This window comes from Pholcus phalangioides, unplaced genomic scaffold, assembly GCF_987345545.1.
Source record: "Pholcus phalangioides strain wild (caught in Gottingen) unplaced genomic scaffold, Ppha-v1.0 ptg000039l_1, whole genome shotgun sequence".
Lineage (NCBI taxonomy): Eukaryota > Metazoa > Arthropoda > Arachnida > Araneae > Pholcidae > Pholcus > Pholcus phalangioides.
Genome location: NW_028301625.1, coordinates 16,818,138 through 16,840,737, shown reverse-complemented (window position 1 = coordinate 16,840,737; position 22,600 = coordinate 16,818,138). Strand labels below are relative to the sequence as shown.

General features: G+C 35.3%; 1 protein-coding gene across 1 annotated transcript in view; it reads right to left on the bottom strand.

The window, feature by feature from the left end:
• Positions 1-22,600, bottom strand: part of Rme-8 (receptor mediated endocytosis 8) — a 328,909-nt gene that overhangs the window by 202,497 nt on the left and 103,812 nt on the right. Inside the window, exons 21-23 of the mRNA XM_089253740.1 lie at positions 19,019-19,150; positions 17,031-17,245; positions 580-739 (exon numbers count right to left, since the gene is read on the bottom strand). Coding sequence (XP_089109866.1) covers positions 580-739; positions 17,031-17,245; positions 19,019-19,150 — 507 coding nt within the window. The remainder of the gene's footprint in view (positions 1-579; positions 740-17,030; positions 17,246-19,018; positions 19,151-22,600) is intronic.

Genomic DNA, 22,600 nt, shown 5'->3' with positions numbered 1-22,600 from the left:
AGGTTGCAGATTTATAAAATAGGTAACTAAGTTCACCTGATCAACTTTATGACTTTCTTGCTTACCGAAGATAAGTTGTATATAATGCAAGTCTCTGCTACTTAAAATTATTCCCAAAAATCTAAAAGAATTACTTTATATTTCCTCTGTTATGGTATTATATATAGCTAAAATATATATATTTTTTAATTTAAGAAGTTCATAAGTTAGAAAGTGGCTGAACACAAAAGTATAATAAACTAATTAGCTCTCGGAACTCTGATTATGTTATAATTTAATATGAATATGCTTAATATCAAATTTCTTTATTTCATACCATTCTTTATTTTGTGTTTTCTAACGTAATTCTAAATATCATCACACATGAAAGCTAACTAGACTAAGATCTGCAGTTTACTGCCAAATCCAAAGAGTTGGTGAAATGCTTTCATTCCCAAGCAAAGACTGAAAGAACCAAGGGTTGATATACCACTGAGATACAACCTTTCTTTTATAGGAAACAGTGAAATATGCAATTGATAATTTTTGTGAAAGCTGCATATAAATTCACTCTTAGATAACTCAATCAAACTGACTTACTCTTTCAAGCATCCCTACAATAAATCTGGTGTCATTAAATGGGCCGATATCTTCATGATGCCTACCATACACAATAGCCATAGCTTGTAAACACATGGCTTTCATATGAGGCTTTGAGGTCAACAAGAAACGATGATATAGATCATTGAAGAATTCATACCTACAAAAGAACACACACATGAAAGTTCAGTTTCTCTTTTTATATTCTCATGGGTATGACTGCAAATAATGTCATTGATACCAGTATAAAGAAAACAATGAGCGTGACCCATGAATAAATATTCATTTATAAGAAATACAGATAGAAACATCAGTTTACTTTTTGCATAATTCCACCCTAAACCATATGATCAATGGTATAATAAAATAAATGAATAAATGGTATAATAATAGTGTGAATAGTGAATAAATATTTTCAAAATATTTAGTTCCACTATTCTATTAGAACGCATTCATGAGTTATAAGACTTTTTTAAAAAAGTGATTTGATAACTTTTGCTGCACTTACTTTTACATTATAACACTTATGTGGGTTGTAAACAACCAATTCCGTAGTGGTATATAGTCATCAAAGGAATAAAATTTTTCTCTGCTAATAATTTCACTACTTTACCACACACCAAAACTCCAGTCATATATCGCCATAAGGCAATTTCCAACTAGCAGAGTTGGGTGGAAAATAAAGGCGCCATCTATCAGTGGTCACCCGTGTCTCGATAAGTAAAGAACTTTTCTGATGTTCCTTTGGCTGGATTCGAATCCATGGACCTTGACAGCAACCTTCACAGTGGAAAATGATCCTCTAACCACTGCGCCACTCAGGCATTTACTGGTCATTTATACTTTAAAATAAAGGGATATATTTTAAATCTGAAATTTATTATGGTAATTATGAATTTTTTAATACTAAATTATACACATGGGAAAAATTTTACTTTTTTTTATTTCATCCTATGTGTGATTCAAAAGGAAATCAGTACATACATCTTTTCACTTTTGAACTGTTGATTATTAGCAATACATACTTTAAAAATTAGGTCTTTAAATTACAATTCTGGTGTATCAGTAATTTTCAAAGTGTAAAATCGATGAAAATGTTTGAAAATACAATAGTTAATTTTAACTGGATTATTTAGAAAAAAAACTTGCATATATAACTAATTTTGTTTTCATAGTTCAATTTTTATGAATGAGAAGAATTTAGAAGAACAGTCGGCCCCCATATTCACGGAGGTGACCGCAAAAAACAGAAACCATAGGGGTTTTTTGTATATCTCATTTATTGAACATTATGAGAAAGAGAAGGGTGACGCAGAAATAGAGGGGAATGTGAAAGAGGGTGCGGCAATTGTGGGCATGTTTTCTGAAAGAACATTGTGATTTCTGTTTGGAGTTTCTTCTTCATATCATCAACTATGGTGGAGTATGTTGACAAAGCTTCCTCTACTAATTTTTCTGCACTTGAAGAAATCACCATAGAGAGATCTATGTCATGAAAATAATCTATTGCTGATTTGAACTTGCGAAGCCCTTCCCAGACCTGCCAACTCTCCAGATTTTTCATCCTTTCTCCTACTCTCCGGATTTGTTAAAATTTCTCTGAATTTTGGCAGAAAATTAGATTTTAAGCGAGCTTTCATGGCATCAATGACTGTCGTCGTCATTAGGGAAAACACCCATAGAAGACAGCTGTGGTCATTTCCATCGAGCAGCCTTAAAAGCAGTCTTGGTGACAGCATTTAAGCAACTGGCAAATATGTGACTGTTTACGCAGTGTTTATCGGCAATTGTTTATCAGTGACAATTGTTTATCATGACCTTAGTTGCTGAAAATCCTGTATAATCATTATTGTATTCCATTTACAGCAGTGCAGTAAACACAAGTTTTTTCGTCAGCAGCTTTGTATTGCAGTATTTTGAAGTTTTTAAATTGTTTCCTTTTATTAAATGTGTCTTCAGAAAGAAAATATAAAACTTTAAGCTATATCAAGCTAAATATAAAGCTTTTAAGAGTTCATATACCCAAGATTATCAACCACTCATAGCATCTACAAAAGGAAACACTTATGTTTTATGAAAAGTATGTAGATTTGGTTTCTCTATTCTGAATGGAAAGACTGACATGGAATTATATTCTGCTCAGGGGCAATGCAGAACCTGCCTTGGGGGGAATAATGGAACTTTATCTTAATTGATTAAAAAAAATGTATTTGAAAATCTTGTTTTTGTGATTGTTTTTTGATCAAGTCTATGAGTGGCGGGAGAATCTCTGGATTCCAAAAGTTGGCATGTCTGCCTTCCGCTATATTACTTGTGGTGAACTTGTCTTCTACTTCTTTATCTTGATCTTCATCTGATACCACTTGAGTTTCAGGACTAGTCATCTGCATTAATTCCTCCTTGGTCAATCCAGTATCAAAAGAACTTCGAATGGCATGTATTTGCCCTTAGGTACCTCCTGACTTCCAAAACAAAACTCTGTTTAAACTAATCCAGGAAAAGTGTTTTTGTAGTCCAAGCCTTTTTATTGTTAGTCCAAAATACTGGAAGCATTGGCTTATCCTTCCGTTCAATGCTCACGGATTCGCAGATATTTTAAAATGATGATGGGCTTTATCATGTACCCATATAAATTTGCAAAAAACCGCATAGTAAGTTAATCTCTACTTGCCTTAAAACCGGGAGCTTGCTTTTCTTCTCTTCCTTAGCTTTTTTACGGCATTTTCATGCAAAATAGTGCAGTTTTGTTTGCGTTAAGCACCTGCTGAGGTGCATAACCCATCAATAATTTTCTGTAAAGTCTTCATAAATTTTCTAGCTGCCTCCTGGTCGGCAGAGGCTTGATCGCCAGTGATTTTTACACTGCCTGATTGTTTCTTGAATCTATGAAACCAACCTTTATTCACATAAAATTATGATGAAATAAAAGTTTCACTAGCCCTTTCCTTATAGACGAGTAAAATTTTTCGCCTTTTCTGTTATAATTTTACAATCAATTGTAATACCTTTTTGTATCAGTCTTGCACCCACATAAAAAGCATTTTCTGTACAACAAACACAAGAATCATGTAGGTGATGCAAAGTTTTTACTGCCACAGGAGGTGCAGCTACAGCCACGGCTGAATGAAGTTCAGATTTCTCTTTCTTGATATATCTCACAGTAGATCCATTGATTTTGTGATGGTGGACTATAGCACAGGTATTCACTTACTTTTACTAAGCATAGTCAATAAATCCAATTTTGCTTGTCAAGTTTTCATTTTTTTTTTTTTTTTTGTCTTTTCAAAGCATTATCAGTAGCAGCACTAGAAGGAGTCATACTAAACATGCACTACTCAAATTTTTAAACAAAACATGTGAATGGCAATTGCTGAGTGTTGTCAAAAACAAAATAATTCAAAAAAAAGAAAAAAGACCGCAAATACGTGGGGGGGGGGCAACTGTATATGTATTACTAGAATAATTTTTTTTCTCTACCCAAAGAAAAGTACTTCGAACCGCAAAAAATTCTGGAAATGCTTGAAAAGCTGGAAAATATATTTGCTGAAGGCTCAGCCAATACAGTTGAACTTCGTTAATTCAAAGTTCAAAGTCACTGGAAAAAGTTTGAATTATCCGAAAATCGAAATTTAATCATCAACATCCACAAAGGAAAATAATTATCAATTATTAAAATTTTATCAATATTACGAAACTGTTTCCCAAATTTTAATAATTTATAACTATAATTGATCTTGGTTCCTACATTATTCCACTGATCAGGAATCAACATCACTGCAAGATTTCTTGACTATGTTCAAAGTCTGATTTATGGAAACAGTTCATGATCATACGTTACACAACTGTTTTCCAAATTTTGCTTATTCTCTCTAATGCTACTAAGGAACTATTCTTTCATCAACAAAGTATAGTTTGTATTTTCCGATACTTTCCATACTCTTACTGAAGATCAAAAGATTCAGACTTTGAAGGGTACACCTTGATTCATAGGTTGAACAACATAATCAGTAATAAGCGGTACACATTATCAATGCACTCCAGCTGAAAAAAGTTAAAAATGGGCATTAACTTATCAAAGAAAGAGTAGAGAGAAAAAAAGTTTAACTTTTCTTTGTCTTTAAAGATTTGTTTTCAACAACTTGGTTGAGAAAAGCAAAGTGGGAGAATTGAAAATTGTGATACCTGTATGATGTCTAAAGCAAAACGCGCATCATTTGAAGGAGTCGATGAAGTCCAAACTACCGATATATTAGAATTATGTCACATGGACTTACGGGGACCGGCGCCCATCCTATCAAAAGGAGGAGCAGCGTATTTCTATACTATAATTGACGATTTTCCCCGGTATGCATTTGTATATATCCTGAAACACAAAAATGAAGTTTTTAACTGTTTCAAATCCTATCAAGCCAAAATCGGACGGCAAACGGGGAAAAAAATCAAACAGATTAGATCCGATAATGGGTTAGAGTTTTGTGCTAAATATTTTGAGTCATATTTGAGAGAGAATGGAATAAAAAGCGAAAGAACTAATATCTACTCTCCAGAAATGAACGGTATCGCGGAACGATATAATCTAACCCTCATGGAAGGAGTCCGGTCCTTGTTGCTTCAAGGAAAATTATCAAAAGACATGTGGGCTGAACTAGTAAATACACAGAACTGTTTACGAAATAGATTCCCGCATAAAATTTTGAAAGGGAAAGCACCCTTGAACGTTTTCAGTTGCAGAAAATTTTCCGTCAGACATTTGAAAGTCATAGGAAGTTTGGCTTACGTCTTCATTCCTAAAAGGTATGGCAACAAGCTAGATAGCAAAGCGGAAAAGGGAGTGTTGGTTGGCTATGCAATAAAAACAAAAGGATATAGAGTTTGGATTTTGAAAACGCACAAGGTTATTGAGACAAAGCATGTAAAATTCAATGAATTTACTATGGGTACAGAAATTCAAAGAGTCTCAAAAATGTCATGAAAATCCTTTGATTAACTTCCATAATAATTCAGAAGTAGAAATGGGAGATTCTGAAAAGGACACAGAAAATCGGAAAATGCAATATGACGAGAACGTGAAATGGAAAAGGGTTGTAAAAACAAGAAAAAAAGGTGATACAGCGGGCAGGAAAGATGTCTATTACTATCCTGAAGAAAATATCCGACTCAGAAGTAAAAACAATGTACAAAAATATTGTGAACGAAAAGGGATCAGCATAAACTTAGACAATTTTGATTTCAGAGGGGACACAAAGCGAGAAAATGACGTTTATGATGACAGATCGAATGAATCGGATACGAACATCGAGGCTCACTGCATCAACATAAAAATCCCTAATTCCTACTTTGAAGCAAGAAATTCTTCACAGAAGGACCATTGGCAAATATGATGAAAGATGAGATTGAAGCACTAAAATCGCGGGATGTATACGATCTAGTCCCAAAACCTGACGATCGAAAAATTTTTGGAAACAAATGGGTGTGCACAATCAAAAAGGACGAATTCGGTAACATAAAACGTTATAAAGCTCGACTAGTGGCACAAGGTTTTCGACAAGTCGAAGGTGTCGATTATTTCGATGTTTATTCGTTTATTCACCAGTAGTGAATTTCACATTAGTTAGATTATTCATGGTCATTTCAATTATTTTGAAGGGCTGGATTCATCGACATTTAGACATAAAAAATGCATATTTGTATGGTAAACTCGACAATGTTGTGTATATGAATCAACCACAGGGTTTTGAAGATCATGTTTTGAAACTGAAAAGGGCATTATACGGTCTACATCAGGCCGGAAGACAATGGTTTTTTGAGTTGGACAAAACATTTTTAGAACTAGGTTTTGAAAAATTGTTAAATGGAAATTGTATATATGTATATAATTGGAATGTTATTATATTAGTATATGTTGATGACATGGCGGTATTTGCCAAAAATGAGGAAAATATGAATATTGTAGTAAGTTTGTTAGAATCAAAGCTTGAAATGAAAAATTTGGGTTCAATTTCATGTTTTTAGGCGTACAATTCGAAAATGTGGGAAATAAGTTAATTATGCATCAAAAAGGTTATATTGAGAGAATGCAACGAATTTACAAAAATATTCTCTACCAAACGTAAATCTAATATTCCATTAATACAGGTATTAAAATTCAGGAGTGTCAAGAAAGTGATTCCGTAATCACTGATGTTCCATAACGGAATTTAATCGGGAGCTTTTTTTTTTTTTAGCAAACAGGACGAGACTGATATAATGATCCAGTTACTCTATTATCACAATACTGTGAAAAACCATCTGTTATTCATTGGAAATTATTATGTCAAGTGTTTAATTACGTTGTTGATACAGCTCATTATTGTATCAATTCAAATCATAGTAAGAATATGGACTTGATTGCATATTCAGATGCAAGTTGGGCGTCTGATAGAGATGATCGTCGTTCCATGAACGGATATGTTATTTTGCTAGGGGGAGTTTTGATTTCGTGGAAATCGTCGAAACAAAAATCTGTAGCGATTTCAATTATGGAAGCGGAGTTTGTAGCATTATCGGAGACAGTCAAAGAAGTTATTTGGTTATACCAAATTTTGAAAAATTGTGAAAAATTGAATTTACTGTTGTATATTCCTACTATTTATTGTGACAATGAGAGTGCGATACATTTTTCAAAGAACTGTGTTGAAAATCGGCGAACTAAACACATTGATATTAAATTTTTCTTTGTAAAAGATTGATTAGAGAAAAATGAATCTGTATTATCACATGTATGTGGAAAGAAAAATGTCGCGATATGTTAACGAAACCTATGTGTAATGAAAAATTACGTTTTCATTGTAAATATTTATTTTCAATGTAAAGAAAAAAAAGGGGTGTTTTGTTGGATTGTTTTCCTTCTTTTTTCTCTCCATGCACGAGCGGGTGTTCCGAAGCTGTATGCAAATCGGTGGCAGCGTGCTCTCACCCGCACGGGAGCACGGATATATAGACTGGTTTTTTCCTCTATATGTGAGATGTCTATTTTTTCTGCACACGTATGTATGTCGGATTCAATTTGTTTCTCCCTTTTTTGATTGCCAAAAATGATCTTGTTTTTTTGCAACTTTTATAGAATAAAAGTTAAAGTTCAAAATGAACTTCTGATCGTTGTTTTTCTTTCTTCAGCTCAGTCGGCACAATCTGCCCCCAACAATATTCAGGATCAAGTTCGAGATGATTGCTTCCGTGAAAAAATGGGACTGTATGCCCAAGGCCTACCACGTAGCCGCTGCACTGCGAGGTGAAGCTGTCGAGGTTCTGCAGACGCTCACAGCTTAAGACCAATCATACTATACAGACCGAACTCTGATGAACACACTTTAGCTGAGGTTTTGAGAAAATTACCTCAAGCACTTTGATAGACTTCAGCTCAACATTACAAAAGATGGTCATGGACATAGACTCACAATTGGTGTACCCTGATTGCCCGCATGACATGAGGAATAGACAGACCCTGCATATTGTGTCATTGACTCCGTCAAGGACCCAGACATCCAACAGGTGTTGCGTCTGGGCGAATATAAGAACGTGAGAAGTGCTCTTGTCTATGCTATGAAATTCGAAGTAGCCCAGCAAGCTTCGAGAAGAGAAATGTATGGTCAGCAGTGCTGTTGCAGAGGACTCTACGGCGGACATGATCAGAGAGTTGAAAGAACTCCTGAAGAATGCCAACAATGATTGTTGGAACCAGAATGACAAATCACAGGAAAAGCCCTGAAAAAGGCCACCTGTGGGAAAAAGGGAAATACACCATGGCAAGTGTGCCACGTTTCACAGCTGCATGGTGGAGACCATGGACTCTACGTGAGAGGCAAAATTAATGGACTCCCGTGTAGAATGGTAATCAACACTGGAGCCAACGTGAGCATCGCAGGACAGACCTGGATCGAAAATTCCAGCAACGACTTCTCTACATACCACCATCGTTGATGCTGCAGACAGTCACGGGAGAGAAAATGACTTTGGGCAGAAAACTGGAAGTCTCTGTGAAGTTTGCCACGGTCGTCTACTGACACACCATCTTCATGAACGATATGAAAGGCCTGTGTATCATTGGACTGGATTTCCTGAAGAAACATGGATTTTCCTTGGACATGAGAAATGACCAGCTGCACACACCAAGAATTCCTAGTAGGATGAGGTCGTGGCGAATTTCCTCCACGGAAAGTGATGGTCATTCTAGAAGCGAAAAAGTTCATACCCTATGGGGTGAAGATCTACCCTCATAAAGAAAAAGCACATGGAAATACAGACACCCTGCCGAGAAGATGGTGTCTATAGAACCGTCGTCATTGCATCAAGGCTAAAGAAATATGCGGGTCCATGAACCATACATTAAGACAGATAACATCACAAGTCTCAAGTGGCGATCCTTGGAGCGATGAGAAAACCTAGATGTCCGAACTAGAAGATCCTGACATACGACCAATAATGGACTTGAGGGAATGCACCGGGAGTAAACCAACTTGGCAAGACGTCGCCTCTTCCAGTCCGACAACCAAAAGATACTGGACACTATGGGACTCCCTGGAGATGAGATGCCGTGCTGTACCACAAACGGAAGTCAAAGGATGGAAAGACAATCAGATGGCAACTTGTCTTCCCAAGAGGAAGAGTGGAAAAAGTTTCGAAATAGTTGCATGGACACCGGTGGACATTTCAGCATAGTCAAGACTCTCCAGAAGGGCCATGGACAATTCTATTGGGACAAGTCTAGGGCCGATGTGGAAAAATGGTGCTAAAGTTGTGACACATGCGCCATTCACAAAGGTCCACCAAAACTAACCAGGGCCCGCCTTCAATGCTATAACATTGGTTCGCCATTTGAGAGAATCGCCCTGGACATCCTTGAACCATTACCCAGAACTCATGATGGCCAGTGGACGATTTTACCAAGTGGCCGGAAGCGTATCCCATTCCTGATCAAGAAGCAGTGATGCTGGCTGAAGTTTTAGTGCGAAATTAGGTGTCTCAATTCAGAGTCCCCATGCCGATTTATTCTGATCAGAGAAGGAACTTCACTTCAGCAGTTTTCAGCAGTACGTGCAAGCTACCAAGAATGGAGAAGACACAAACTATGCCACTTGATCCGGAATCAGAAGGGGTGGTTGAGAAATTCAACAAAAGCTTCATGAACCACCTCTCACTGTTCGTGACCCAGAACCACCAAGATTGGGACCAAACTGCTGTCCACGAGAGCGCTAGACATTCAGCAGCCAGGTGACCAGCTCTTTGGGCTACCGTCAGATGCTCCTCTTCCAAGAATATGTCGAGGGACTCCAGGAGCACCTCGAGGATGTGCATCGAACTGCCAGAGACAAGATCAGCATCGGCTAAAAAAAAATGAAGAACCACTACGATGCAAAGGCCACTTCTCATGATTTCAAGGAAAAAGACCTCGTCTGGCTCTTGAACCTGAAGTGCAGGTAAAGACTGTGCCCAAAACACCATACATCATGGGAAGGACCCTACGTAGTAGTAAAAAAATTTAACACTGTCGTGGTACGGATTCAAAAGACACCATCATCAAAATGCAAAGTGGTATATGTGAACAGACTGGCTCCTTACCACGATAAGTGACAAAGTGCAACCCACCGACTTGAGGACTGAATTGTTGAGAGGAACAGTTTTTAAAGGAGGTTGTTATGAAGATTATACGTAGCACAATTTTCGGAGAACCCCTAAGGATAGTAATATCCTGTTGCCAAACTGGAAATGTCAAGATATGATCGAAGCTTCTAGATTGGTCTAGAAAATCACTTTTGACCTTGGGGGGAGTGGGTGGGTCTAGTTCCCCCCGTGCTCTAGACTAGAGGGGTGGCGTTGAATTCACCCTTTATAACTGCTTCTTCTACATTACACAGGGTGCCAAAATGTGTGCTTGCCCCATTTGAGAAAGTATCTAGTTGCAGCTCTAGATAGATGGCACCACCTTACTGAACACAAAACACGCTGAATACTGGGCACAAACACACTTGAGTTTCACCAACACAAATCTGACATAGCTCCCATAATCAGGTGTGAAAATATGTGGCAGTTAAATGGCAGCAGATCAGAGTGGTGGACCAATAGGGAGGGAAAATAAAATTCTAATAGGAAATCGCTTTGCAAGGATTGGTATGAAATCCTTGCTCATATGAATAGAGAGAATCGGAAGATAAGTGTCTGAGAAGTGTGTGTACCGAGAGAGAGAGAAAATCTCATTTGCTTTTTAAATTTAAATCAGAAGATATTATTGAATTTAATTAGATTTTTTTGAAGAAATGAAAAATCAGTCAAAAGGGAATTTATAGATTGATTTATTAGTAAATATATAAATGTGTATCTCTAACTTTCAATTACAGTGGATCCTGCTTATAACGCTTTTCAGAAACTGTCATAAAAAAATGTTGTAAGCAGGAAAACACTTCAAATGGGAAATCTTAATAACAATTACTTAAAGTTGGAACCATGAAAATCAGTTGTACCAAGTGGGAAAATGTTTTAAATTTGAACATTATAAGCGGGATCAACTGTATATTTGCTTTAGATTTATTATATGTGCTACATTCCGTATGTTAAATTCTCATTAATGGGCTTCTTTGCAAGCTTTTCCTACTAGTACACAATGAAAGTAAATGAACCTTTAAATGGAACATGTTTTTAGAAATGAATCATTTGATTCAGAGATACCTCTTTCTCCTACCCAGAACATTACCCGCTGCTCTGCTCTGTCTCAACAAAGAGATATAAGCAGGGGAAGAAAGGCCTGGGATATGCTGGAAAAAAAATTCATAGAGATATCAGTGAATTATGGGGAGGGGCGGCAAACTTTTTTTCAAGATAATTTTTTTTTGAGAGGGACCCACTTTCACTCAAAAGAGGCCCAGATTTTTTTGAATTTCATGATGAATGATGATTTTGATGAATTGATGATTTTTGAAGTTTATATGAAATGGTTCAAAGAATTTCAGAAAGAAAAGTATAGGTACATCTGAAAAAGATTCCGAAGTGGATACTAGTTAATTGGGCTATTAGTGGAAGTAATTCTGATGACTGGTGCAGAATTCAAGTACACAACATGGCTATTTTATGTTAGTGCATGCATTCTTATAGAAAATGTTTGTTAACTGAATTCATATTCGTTAGCCAAGCCAGAAAAAACCTCCATTAGCAGAAAAATTTGTAAGCCGAGGCATTTGTTAACCAAGGTATCCTGTACTTACAGAATAAATTTTTTTTCAACACTCGTTAAAATTTTAAATCCAATTAAGAAAATGTCAGCCATTATTTATGCTCAAGTATTAGCGATTCATAAAATTTACTACTTATTTTTCCTCTCCAGATGTTCTTTGCACCTCTGAATAGCTCAATACATTTGAAGCATTTATTTCAGAAACTCAGTAAGTGCAGAATTTATAATTTTGAGATAATCAAGGAAAACATTCTAAATTAACTAAAAGCAGGTATTTTTTTTATGAAAAAATTCCTGAATGTGAATGGTTTTATACATAAAATCGAAACGTGATTGATTTATTAACGTTCAGGGGAGAGGGGTAAGAAAAAAATTCTAAATTGCAGTTAATAAATTTTCATCACTATTTTTACCACTTTTATGATATTAATGAGTTCAGTTAGGGGTAAAAATCAAGAAAACTAACATTCTGATAACAATGAATTTTATTTTGGTGAATTACACAGATTTTCGTAGAAATAAAATAATCATATGCGATATCACTCTCTATTCTGCATAGTTGGAATTGTCTCTTAACTTCAGACATCAGCCAACTCAAAATCACATGGTAGAATTCAGCATAGTCTGTGTTATATTCAGCAAGCTTTTGTAGATTATCGTTTTTTTCTTGTTGATTGGGATTTTTCCAGCTGGGTAGGCTTTCGTAGTTGGCAGTTCTAGAAGGCAAACTCTAGAAGTGCTCTTTCTCCAAATAAATGTTAACGTGGTCAAGCCATTAATGAACGTCTTGGCTTTCACTTTGCCCATGGTGCTCAGAACTTCTTGGGTGCCAAGTTTGAAACACTTGGCGGAACATTTGCAACTCATTTTGTCATGAAGAGTTTTTCCAAGTGATTGTCTTACCTTTGTAAGTGGCACATACTTTGCAATAAACTCGTGATTTGTATACTATATTGCGTTTGTAAGGGCCCTTTCACACGGAGTGGATGCGGATGCGGGTCCGGAAGAAGTTTTAACAATTGGAATATACTGCGCCTTTCAGACGAGCCGAAAAATCTCCGCACCTAGGAAATGTTCATGCGGGTCCGGACGTCGTCCGCATGTGTCAAAACCTAAGTGCGGGCTCCGCATCCGCACATAGAAGTTTTGACAATAGGTTTATTCGGAGCTATTCAGACGATGCGGATGCGGAGCGAATTCGTCCGCATCTTTGGCTATTTTTTGAAGGTGATTTTGCACGGAATTTTTTTAATTATTTGCCATAAATACCCTTAAAAACACCATGTGAGGGTCCCTGTTCATCAAATACGATGTACCCACATACGTGTATCCCTTCGTTTCCTTCTGAGATGGAGATATAGCAACTTTAACTGCCTTTTGTCCATATTTCACAATTTTATACAATAAAACCTGCCAACAAGGGCCACTGACGGGACCAAAATTATAAGCCGTTCTGTTCATTACGAATATTTAATTGACTACATACTTTAATAACTTTTAAATTTAATTTAAAAATATTAATTTTTTTATTTTTAAATTTTTAAAATTATTTAAAAAATTATAAATATTTGAAATATTATTTTAAATATTTGTTATTTTTTTAAATATTTGTTATTTTTTTAAATATTTATTATTTTTTTAAATTTTCAATCTTTTAATTTTTTCAAACTTAAAAAAAAAATACTTTTATTAAACAACGTTATCCACGTACGGTGTTCACTCAGGGCCGGATTAAGACGTTTGAAGACCCTAGCACTTGAATATTTTTGGTGGTTCCCCCCATACCTACAAGTATATTTTACTCGATATTCAGTCTATAAACTTAAAAAATGAAATTTTATATTTCAGAAATGACTAATCTAAGGATGGGATTTCACTATAAAAGGTTTATGAAAGTTATTTTATAAAACTTGAAAAAAGCAACTAATAAATTTATCGGTTGCATTTGCTCTAATGCAACCGATAAATTTATTAGTTGCTTTTTTTTAAATAATTGTTATAAAATTTTTATAGTGTAATCCGGCCGGGATTATACTATAAAGTTTTATAAAAGAACTTTTATGAAAGTTGAAAAATTCAACCAATAGGCGCATCGGTTGCATTCAAGAAAATGCAACCGGTGCACACACACACACACATTTTGTATTCAAAAAATTCAACTAATAAGATAATATTGGTTGAATTTTTCACGTTTTATCAAAGAGCTTTTACAAAACTTTTATAGTGTAATCCCGGCCTAAGGCTGGTATTACACTATAAAACTTGAAAAATGTAACCAATAAACATATCTGTTACATTCGAGCGAACTTAACTGATCGGCCTATCGGTTGCATTTTTCAAGTTTTATAAACTAACTTTTATAAAACTTTTATACTGTAATCCCGGCCTAAGACAGAATTGTGATGTGAATATTTCTAAGCACAGACATTTTGAACGTTCCCACCCCTCCCCTTTTTTTGTACTTGCAAATTCTTTGATATCTCCTGAATTTTTTTTTTAGGAACATATTAGTTTTGGATGTTTTTGGAATTTTTCTTTCATATTTTTCCGGAAAGACGGATTTTTTTTTTCAAAATGTTTTGAAAATATTTGAAGACATTTTCTCCCATCGACTACTTGTGAGGATCGGAATTAAGACATCTTTATTCCCATATTCTATGTGGCTCTAGACTAAACCACCAAAGAATGCCTCTAGGCTGCCTATGGCCACTGAATCAGGTGTGAAGGAGAAAAATAATTACAAAAATTGCGAAAAAATAGTTTTTATGCACGAATTTCAACCTAAAGATGCGGGCGAAACACCCGCATCTTCAGTGCTCGTGTGAAAGGGTATGCGGACCCGCTTCCGCATCCGCTCCGTGTGAAAGGGGCCTAAGTGCCTGGATTAACGACACCTTTTCTCCTGAGTTTTCATATCTAACTGCGATTCACTAGACACTTTTTCAAACTTAGAGAACAAAAAATAATTACTAGAACCCTCAAAACACAGAATCAGAAACAACCTGTATAACCCCATTTAGGTCTCATAAAACCCGCCAAATGACATCAGTGCTGCTAACTGTAACACCTTTTTAATGCATAAATCCCATAAATGATGTCGCTTATGGGGTTTCTGCACTAAACGAATATTTCAGGGAAGCAAAATAGGGGTATGAAATATGTTTTTTCAGTGGGTTTCTGCACCAAATGAAGCGTCTATCAATCAACTACAAGAAATCAGTATTAACTCAATTTCTAATTTTTTGTCGGCTATGGGGTTTCTGAAATAACCACTTCATTTCTTGTCTAGGTAAATTACATTCTTCAGTTAGTGAACTTTTGTAATTCATGCTCACTTCCACTACACATTATTGCAGTAGGATTCTATTTTCAGTTTCATGCTTTCCTTATCCAAGAAATTCATCCTAATGTGACCTTGTACAGAAAGGGATACATGCAACACAATGAAATATAATCGGTAAATTTTTAATTCATGCTAAAAATTCCAATAAACATAATTTTTTTAAAAATTTGTTGTGCTTAGATTTACACAAATATTTTGTTGAATACCTAAGCATTATTAAGCCAAACCGAATATTTGGCGAAAAGGCTGAATACCGAATAGCAGCTGAATATTCATCCCATGTCAATCTATTCCATGATGTGAAGACCAACTAAGGTGGTTTCTTTTTTCACCCCAAATTCGACCCATACGGGAGTTCAAAGGGGTCATAAGGAAAATTAATCGCCAAAACTATAAGTATGAAATTTATTCAGCAGTTTTATTTTATGATCTAAAGACACACTAAGGAGGGCCTTTTCAAATTTCAACCTCTATAGTATACAGAGATCATACGGTAGTTTATAGGTGATATGGGCCAATCATGACCGAGCTAAAACAACTGAAGCTTTAAATATGAAATTTGGTCAGTAGTTTCATTTTAGAATGCAAAGAGTTATAACAAGTTTTCCGAAATTCTGCCCCTAAGATGGTCATAAGGGGGAGGATTTCAAAGGTTACATAGGGAAATCATGCAGAGCTGAAGATATATTTATGAAATTTAGTCAGTTTTATTTCATGACGTAAAGACTCACTAAAAAAGGTTTATCCAATATTTGACCCCTAAGAGGATCACGCGGGGGTTCAAAGGTTACATAGAGAAACCATGCTGAGCCAAAACCACTCTAAAGCAATATTTATGAAATTTGATCAGCAGTTTTATTTCATAACGTAAAGACCAACTGAGAAAGTTTTTATTTTTATTTTTTAAATTCGATCTCTAAATGAGTCATAAGGCGGTTCAAAGATTATATGGAGCAACCATCGCCGAACCAAAATCACTCTGAAGCTATAAATATGAAATTTGGTCAGTATTATGTTACCATGTAGATACCCACTAAGGTGAGATTTCTGAAAATTCAACCTTGAAGGGGTCATTAGGGTCAAATGTTATAAGGAGAAATCATCACAGAGTAATTTTCAGATTACCAAATCCATGTGAGCGAAGCTGTGGGTAACAGCTAGTTTTCAAAAATCACTTACTACAGTACAGAAGGACTATTATTTAACTGGGAGTAATGTGGAAGTATGGAAAACTATTTCATAATATCATATATTTTTTTGGTAGTGATATACAGTACGAGATATATATCACCACCACGCTTCTGACAAAAAAAAAGGGAATTTCTGTACGGTAATAAGCTACCCTACACTGGTCACTTTGCCCTTTAGGGACAGCAGGTGGTTTTTTATTTGATTATAAGACCACCTGCCCCTTTGCAGATGATGGTGAACACTGTTGTTGCTTCTTTCAGGGGGGGGGGGGAAGTGCTAGATAAAATACTATTACATATAAACATGTGATGTAATTCTCATTCATGAACTTGCAAAAGATAGAGCATCAGAATGTAGTTCAATGTTGGAAAATGTGGTAAGAATGAGAAATTGTGGATATTCTATTTAACTTTGCATAACCAAGTGACTTCTGAATACATAGTTTTTTATGTAAGGTCACTTTTATGTAATTTTCTGAAAAAAGACACTCGTATACCATCTCATACCATTTAAAGACTCACTTTCAGAATGTACCCCTCAAGGTTAGAAAACTTGGTTAGAATGAAAAATTTTGGAATAATTAAGAACTAATATGATACTTCACAAGGTAAAAAAAAATTATGTTTAGGCAGTTTTATGTGATTTTAAAAAAATCAATCGATTTAAACCAATTAATCCTGACACAACTATACATGATTATAATAAATAACTTACGATTTTCTTATATAAGAATTGCTTCCTTCTTTCTGTTCTTCTTCTAAAAGGAGTCTAAGATAGTATTCACCTATTTTTATTTCATCATCTAAAGAATGATACTGAGCCTCAAACTCTGTATGATTCCATGAAAATAGTGTGGTACGGCTTAGCTCCTTGTCAATCACAAAACTTCTCATTTCATTTTCCAAAGAATCTTTCAGCTCTTCACGTGTCTGTAATAAAATAACATATGAAAGTTCCCAAAAGAGAAAAAGTCATTAAGTTATACGTAGCCAGACATTAGTATAGCGTCTATCATTTTTTGTGTTGCCCTGTTTATAATGTCAGTTTCAGGGTTCCTGCAACATAATAAGCAAATTAGGCTTATTCTTTATCAAGTCAGCTAATGAAGTCATCTTCGTTTTATATGCAGGTAATTTTACCTCAAGGTCTGATTGAAATAATTTTAAAAAAGTGTCTATATACAAAAGTTTAGATTTTCATGTGAATATCAAATAAACTTGGTTGTCACGATCTCTTATCAAAATTAATAAAGCTTTAAGGTAACCATTGTGACCATACGCAAACAGCTTTGAAAGAACAGCGATAAAGTTCAGCTATTTTTGTTTAAAACATCAAATGAAAACGAAGTTGTGATTTTCATGTAGCTCAACACAGATCTTGATATGTCAAGAAAGATACTCTTCTATGTTGCCATGAAGACATTTGAAATTGATAGTTATAGCTCAAACACAAGTCAATAGATATTTTAAAATCTTGTTGACCAATTTTTGCTCTATTTGTTGACGCATGGTTTTGAATTGTAAGAATGAACTATATATATATATATATATATATATATATATTTAGAGTTAAAACCAACTAATGCTTCCTCATCCCACCCTTCAAAAGTTCAGTTTCCTCATTCATTGTCGACTTGAAACATTCAAAAAATGAAGTTTTTTTTTTTATTTCAGTTCACAAAAAACAACTTTTCCTTTTTTCATATCTGAAAAAAAAGACCTCTTGCCTTCCTTAATCTCGGGAGGGGGGGGAATCAGTTTCCACTTTTTACATTATACCTGTGGGTGAACTATTCTCACTGTATACAGTCCATTCAAACACCCCCCCCCCTTTTTCAGCAAGTAGCATTGCCTGAGTTTAGAAACACTTCGTTAAACAAATGGTTGAAATATCTAGACCAGCAAGAGAAGAGCAAATAATTTTTCTTTTTTGCTATGGCATAACAACATGATAACACGATATCAAAACTAGCCCTAGCTCTCTTGCATGTGCTATTCCGATTGGAATATTCTGAAAATTGGTTGATAGCCTTTTGAGAAAGTAACACATAAAGGTGCTGATAAGAAGTACACATTGGGAAGAGCTCAAGGTTTTCAGACATCCCATATATACAGGACTAAAGGGCATACATGAAGGTGGGTCAGCTGAAGTAGATTGTATATTCATGAATCACTAGGAAGGGCTCAAATCCATGGGCAGTGGTGCCTATGGTATCAGCTGTGATAGCATAGCAGTAAAAGATGAACTCACCTGTTATTAATGTTTGCTGCATGGGCCAGTAACTTAAAATGTCAAAGTGTCTGGATACTTGTGATCAGATAGTATATACTACAATGTCTAATTTTCCAGTAATTATGAGTTAATTTCTATATGTCATAATTTTTGTCTTAACTGTACAGATGACATGCTTTTTAATTAAATTAGTTTGATCCTATTTCTTTCATATATGAATTTATATATGCTCTCAGTATGCACCATTGCAAAAAATGTGAATGGCTGGTTCAAAAGAAGTATTAACAAAAGATCTTTTTGACACATATGCAAAAAAAGAAAAACTGACTGCCATAATAAACAACTAAATAATTAAAACCTTCATGTAGTCAAATACATATGTGCATAAAAATATGATTTCATGAGTTTGGACATGAATATAATAATAAACAAAATAAAGGAAGATATTCTCAATTTTACAAAATGTATACCCTGCAATTCCATATTAAATCAGGCTGCCTATGGTCTTGATTAAAATAATAATAAAACAAAGGCCAATTAGAATCATTCTTCATGCGTTCTCTCCTTTTTCTCAAAGCAATCGGTCTCTGTTGATTTTTATCCTACAAAGTAAGAAGATTGGATTCTCAGAAAAACTCAATATAATTGTAGTCGATTATACATATGCAAGAATAACTAAACCCACATGAACTTTCGTGAAAGCTGCATAGAAATAATATTGTACATTTTATAATTAGTAATGTATGTTATATTGTACATTATATTTGTACATTAATATATAGTACATCTTAATATTCTAAATCACATTTTCATAATCAGTTCTAGCAATTACAGCCATTTTCAATAATGCAACAGTCTACATAGTTTAAGAAGTTATTTTTAGCTCATTTGGCAATTACAAAGCCACTGCTTATTATATAATTATTTTTCTTCTTTTTTATTTTGTAATTTCTAAAGCAGGGTTGTTTGGTTTTAACCAAGTGTTTTTTTTTAAAAATCACATAAAAGTGACCTAAATATAATTTTTTCCCTTGAAAAATTTCATATTAGTTCATTATTAACCAATATGTTTTATTCTTACCACACTTTATATTCTTGGCGTATATTTTGATGGTATAGCTTGAAATGGTGTAAGATGATATAAGTGGTTTTTTTTTAAAAAAAAATCTCATAGAAGTGGCATGAATATAAACTTTTTTTTAATATTAAGTATCTTGGTTGCTCAAAGTTATAAATAGAAGAAAAAATTTCTCATTCTTACAAGATTTTCTAACTATTGGCTACATTCTGATGCTTTATCTTTACAAATTCGTGAATAAGGATTGCATTACACATCTTGATGTAGTGGTGTATTATCTCACAGGGATGTTTTTGTTTTTTCCTTCACAAAGAAGCAACAACAGTAGTGACACCATCACTACTGTTAGGACACACACACACAGGTGGTCTTATAATCCAATAAAGACACCAGCTGTCCCTAAGGGACACAAAGACCAGTGTACTAGTAGTTAGATTACTTCAGACATTTTCATTCGCTTTCCCATAAGAAATAGCACATCTCATACTGTATATCACCCAGTCTTAATATTTAATAGTGTATTTTTACTTTCACCATTAAGCCCAGTTAAACAAGGTTCTACTGTAAAGTAGTAAAAGCTTTATGAAAAATAATAAGCTATACGCAGAGGGAGATGCTAATTAAAGTTTTGATTCCAAAACTATACAATAAGAGCTACTTAGCCGCTGTGGTGGTCGAGTGGTTATAGTGACGGACTCGCGATGCGAGGATCCGGGTTCGAACCCCACAGTGGTGGTCGGCTGAAGTTGGTTTTCTGTGGTTCCCAACTTCAAGGCGCAAATGCGAGCCGATCTCCCCGTTAAAAAGTCTCGCCACAGAGAGCAACAGTCCTACAATAATAAATCATTCAATCATAACACTTCACTCATAGTTTGAAAAATTGGTGGCAGATGGCAGCACTACACATAACAAGCATTACAGAGAAACACAAAATAACTTCACGTCAGGTTTCACTACACACACACGCACATTCCGCGGGGGGGAGGGGGGTGCATGTGTGGTGTAGCAGTAGTGGGTAGGGCCTCCAAAAAATGGCTCAGGGATCCATGATGTTCTTAAGTCAGCCACCTCGTTGGGCAGTTTGCCTGTTGTGGCTGTGTATTTGTATTTGGTCAGAATGACTTGAAATTTTGCATGGATAATCCTGAACCAGTGGAAGTTTCTTTCGCAAAAGAAAAAAGTGCAAAAAGATCATGCTGTACTTGGCCAATAGGATAATCTATTTTGTACAACCACATCATTTCGACAGTTCAACAGCATCAGTGTGTGGATAGCACAACTTTTATCAAGATGCACATCGCAATACCAGCAAAATAGTTGCTGAAGAACCATTTTGACAATAACAGGACGGCACAACACCTGGCCAGCCATCAGTTCATGTGACCTTAACACTTGCAACTTCTGGCTGTGGGGGGGGGGGGGGGTGAGTACCTCAAAATGTTATGAACAGAGGTCGGATTGCAAAATTCGGTGAATTGCAAGCATATCCATATCATGACAATGATATAGTTTGATCTGTTGTTGAACAAGCATTTTTTTGCTTTCACCTACCTCATTGCCATTTTATGGTGGACAATGTATTTAACATTTCTTGAGTAAGTTGTGGTTATTTGTTTAATTACTTCATTTTTTGTGATGTTTCTATGAATTATGAAATCATGCAATGCTAATTGCATGACTCTCTTCAAAAATATAGAAATTCTACCACTTAGATACTTATATTTTTATAAATCCCTGTTACTTCTCTTTAAACGTCAATACTCCCTACCATTAATATCCACTCGATCTTCTGCTACGCATAACACTACATATTCTTTGCCAATTGTTCACAAAAACATTAAAAAAAATTCATTTTTCTTACCTAATATTTAAGTTTTATAACTCTCTGCCCATTGAAATTAGGATTCAATGCCGCTGTGGTGGTCGAGTGGTTATAGTGACGGACTCGCGATGCGAGGATCCGGGTTCGAACCCCACAGTGGTGGTCGGCTGAAGTTGGTTTTCTGTGGTTCCCAACTTCAAGGCGCAAATGCGAGCCGATCTCCCCGTTAAAAAGTCTCGCCACAGAGAGCAACAGTCCTACAACGATAAATCATTCAATCATAACACTTCACTCATAGTTAGAAAAACTTGTGGCAGATGGCAGCACTACACATAACAAGCATTACAGAGAAACAACAAAACTTCATGTCAGGTTTCACTACACGTACACGCACATTCCCGCATGTACTGATTCGTTGGGGGTTCCGCGGGGCGGGGTGCGTGTGTGGTGTAGCAGTAGTAGGTAGGGGCTCAAAAAATGGCTCGGGGATCCATGATGTTCTTAAGTCAGCCACCTCATTGGGCAATTTGCCTGTTGTGGCATTGTATTTGTATTTTGTATTTGTATTTGAATGCTTCCTCTCTTTACACGTACAAGAAGTACCTCAAAAGATATTTATTGTCTATTGATGATATCTCCGTGCACTTTTAGTCTTCTGTTTCTTTTTAAAGAAATCGCTCCTCACACTAATTATAAGTATATTATAGTAATTGATTTTCTCCCATTATATTTATCAACATTTTAAATATTTTGCCTTTCTGACAGTAGCTCAATTATTCAAATCATATTTATTATCTCTAAATTTGATATTTAAAATGCACCCGCCATGCGTTGCCACAATGATGTTACTATTAATTTTTTGTTTTTCCCCCTTCACCCATCTATTTGATATTCAACTATTAGTTTCCCTCCCCATTTATATTTGCGTTTATGTAAAAGCGCTTATATATAGGTATTTCCCCCCCCCCCAAAACATTGTACTTTTTTTTTTTAATAACCCATCATCCAGTATGTGACAGTCATGTTCACCTTGGATGAAAAGTTGTCTCTATTTGTATATGTATGTTCATACATTTCTTTGATAAAATAATATTAAAAAAATAAAATAAAATAAATAAATAATTGAGTTATTTTGCCCTGAATGGCCATTGT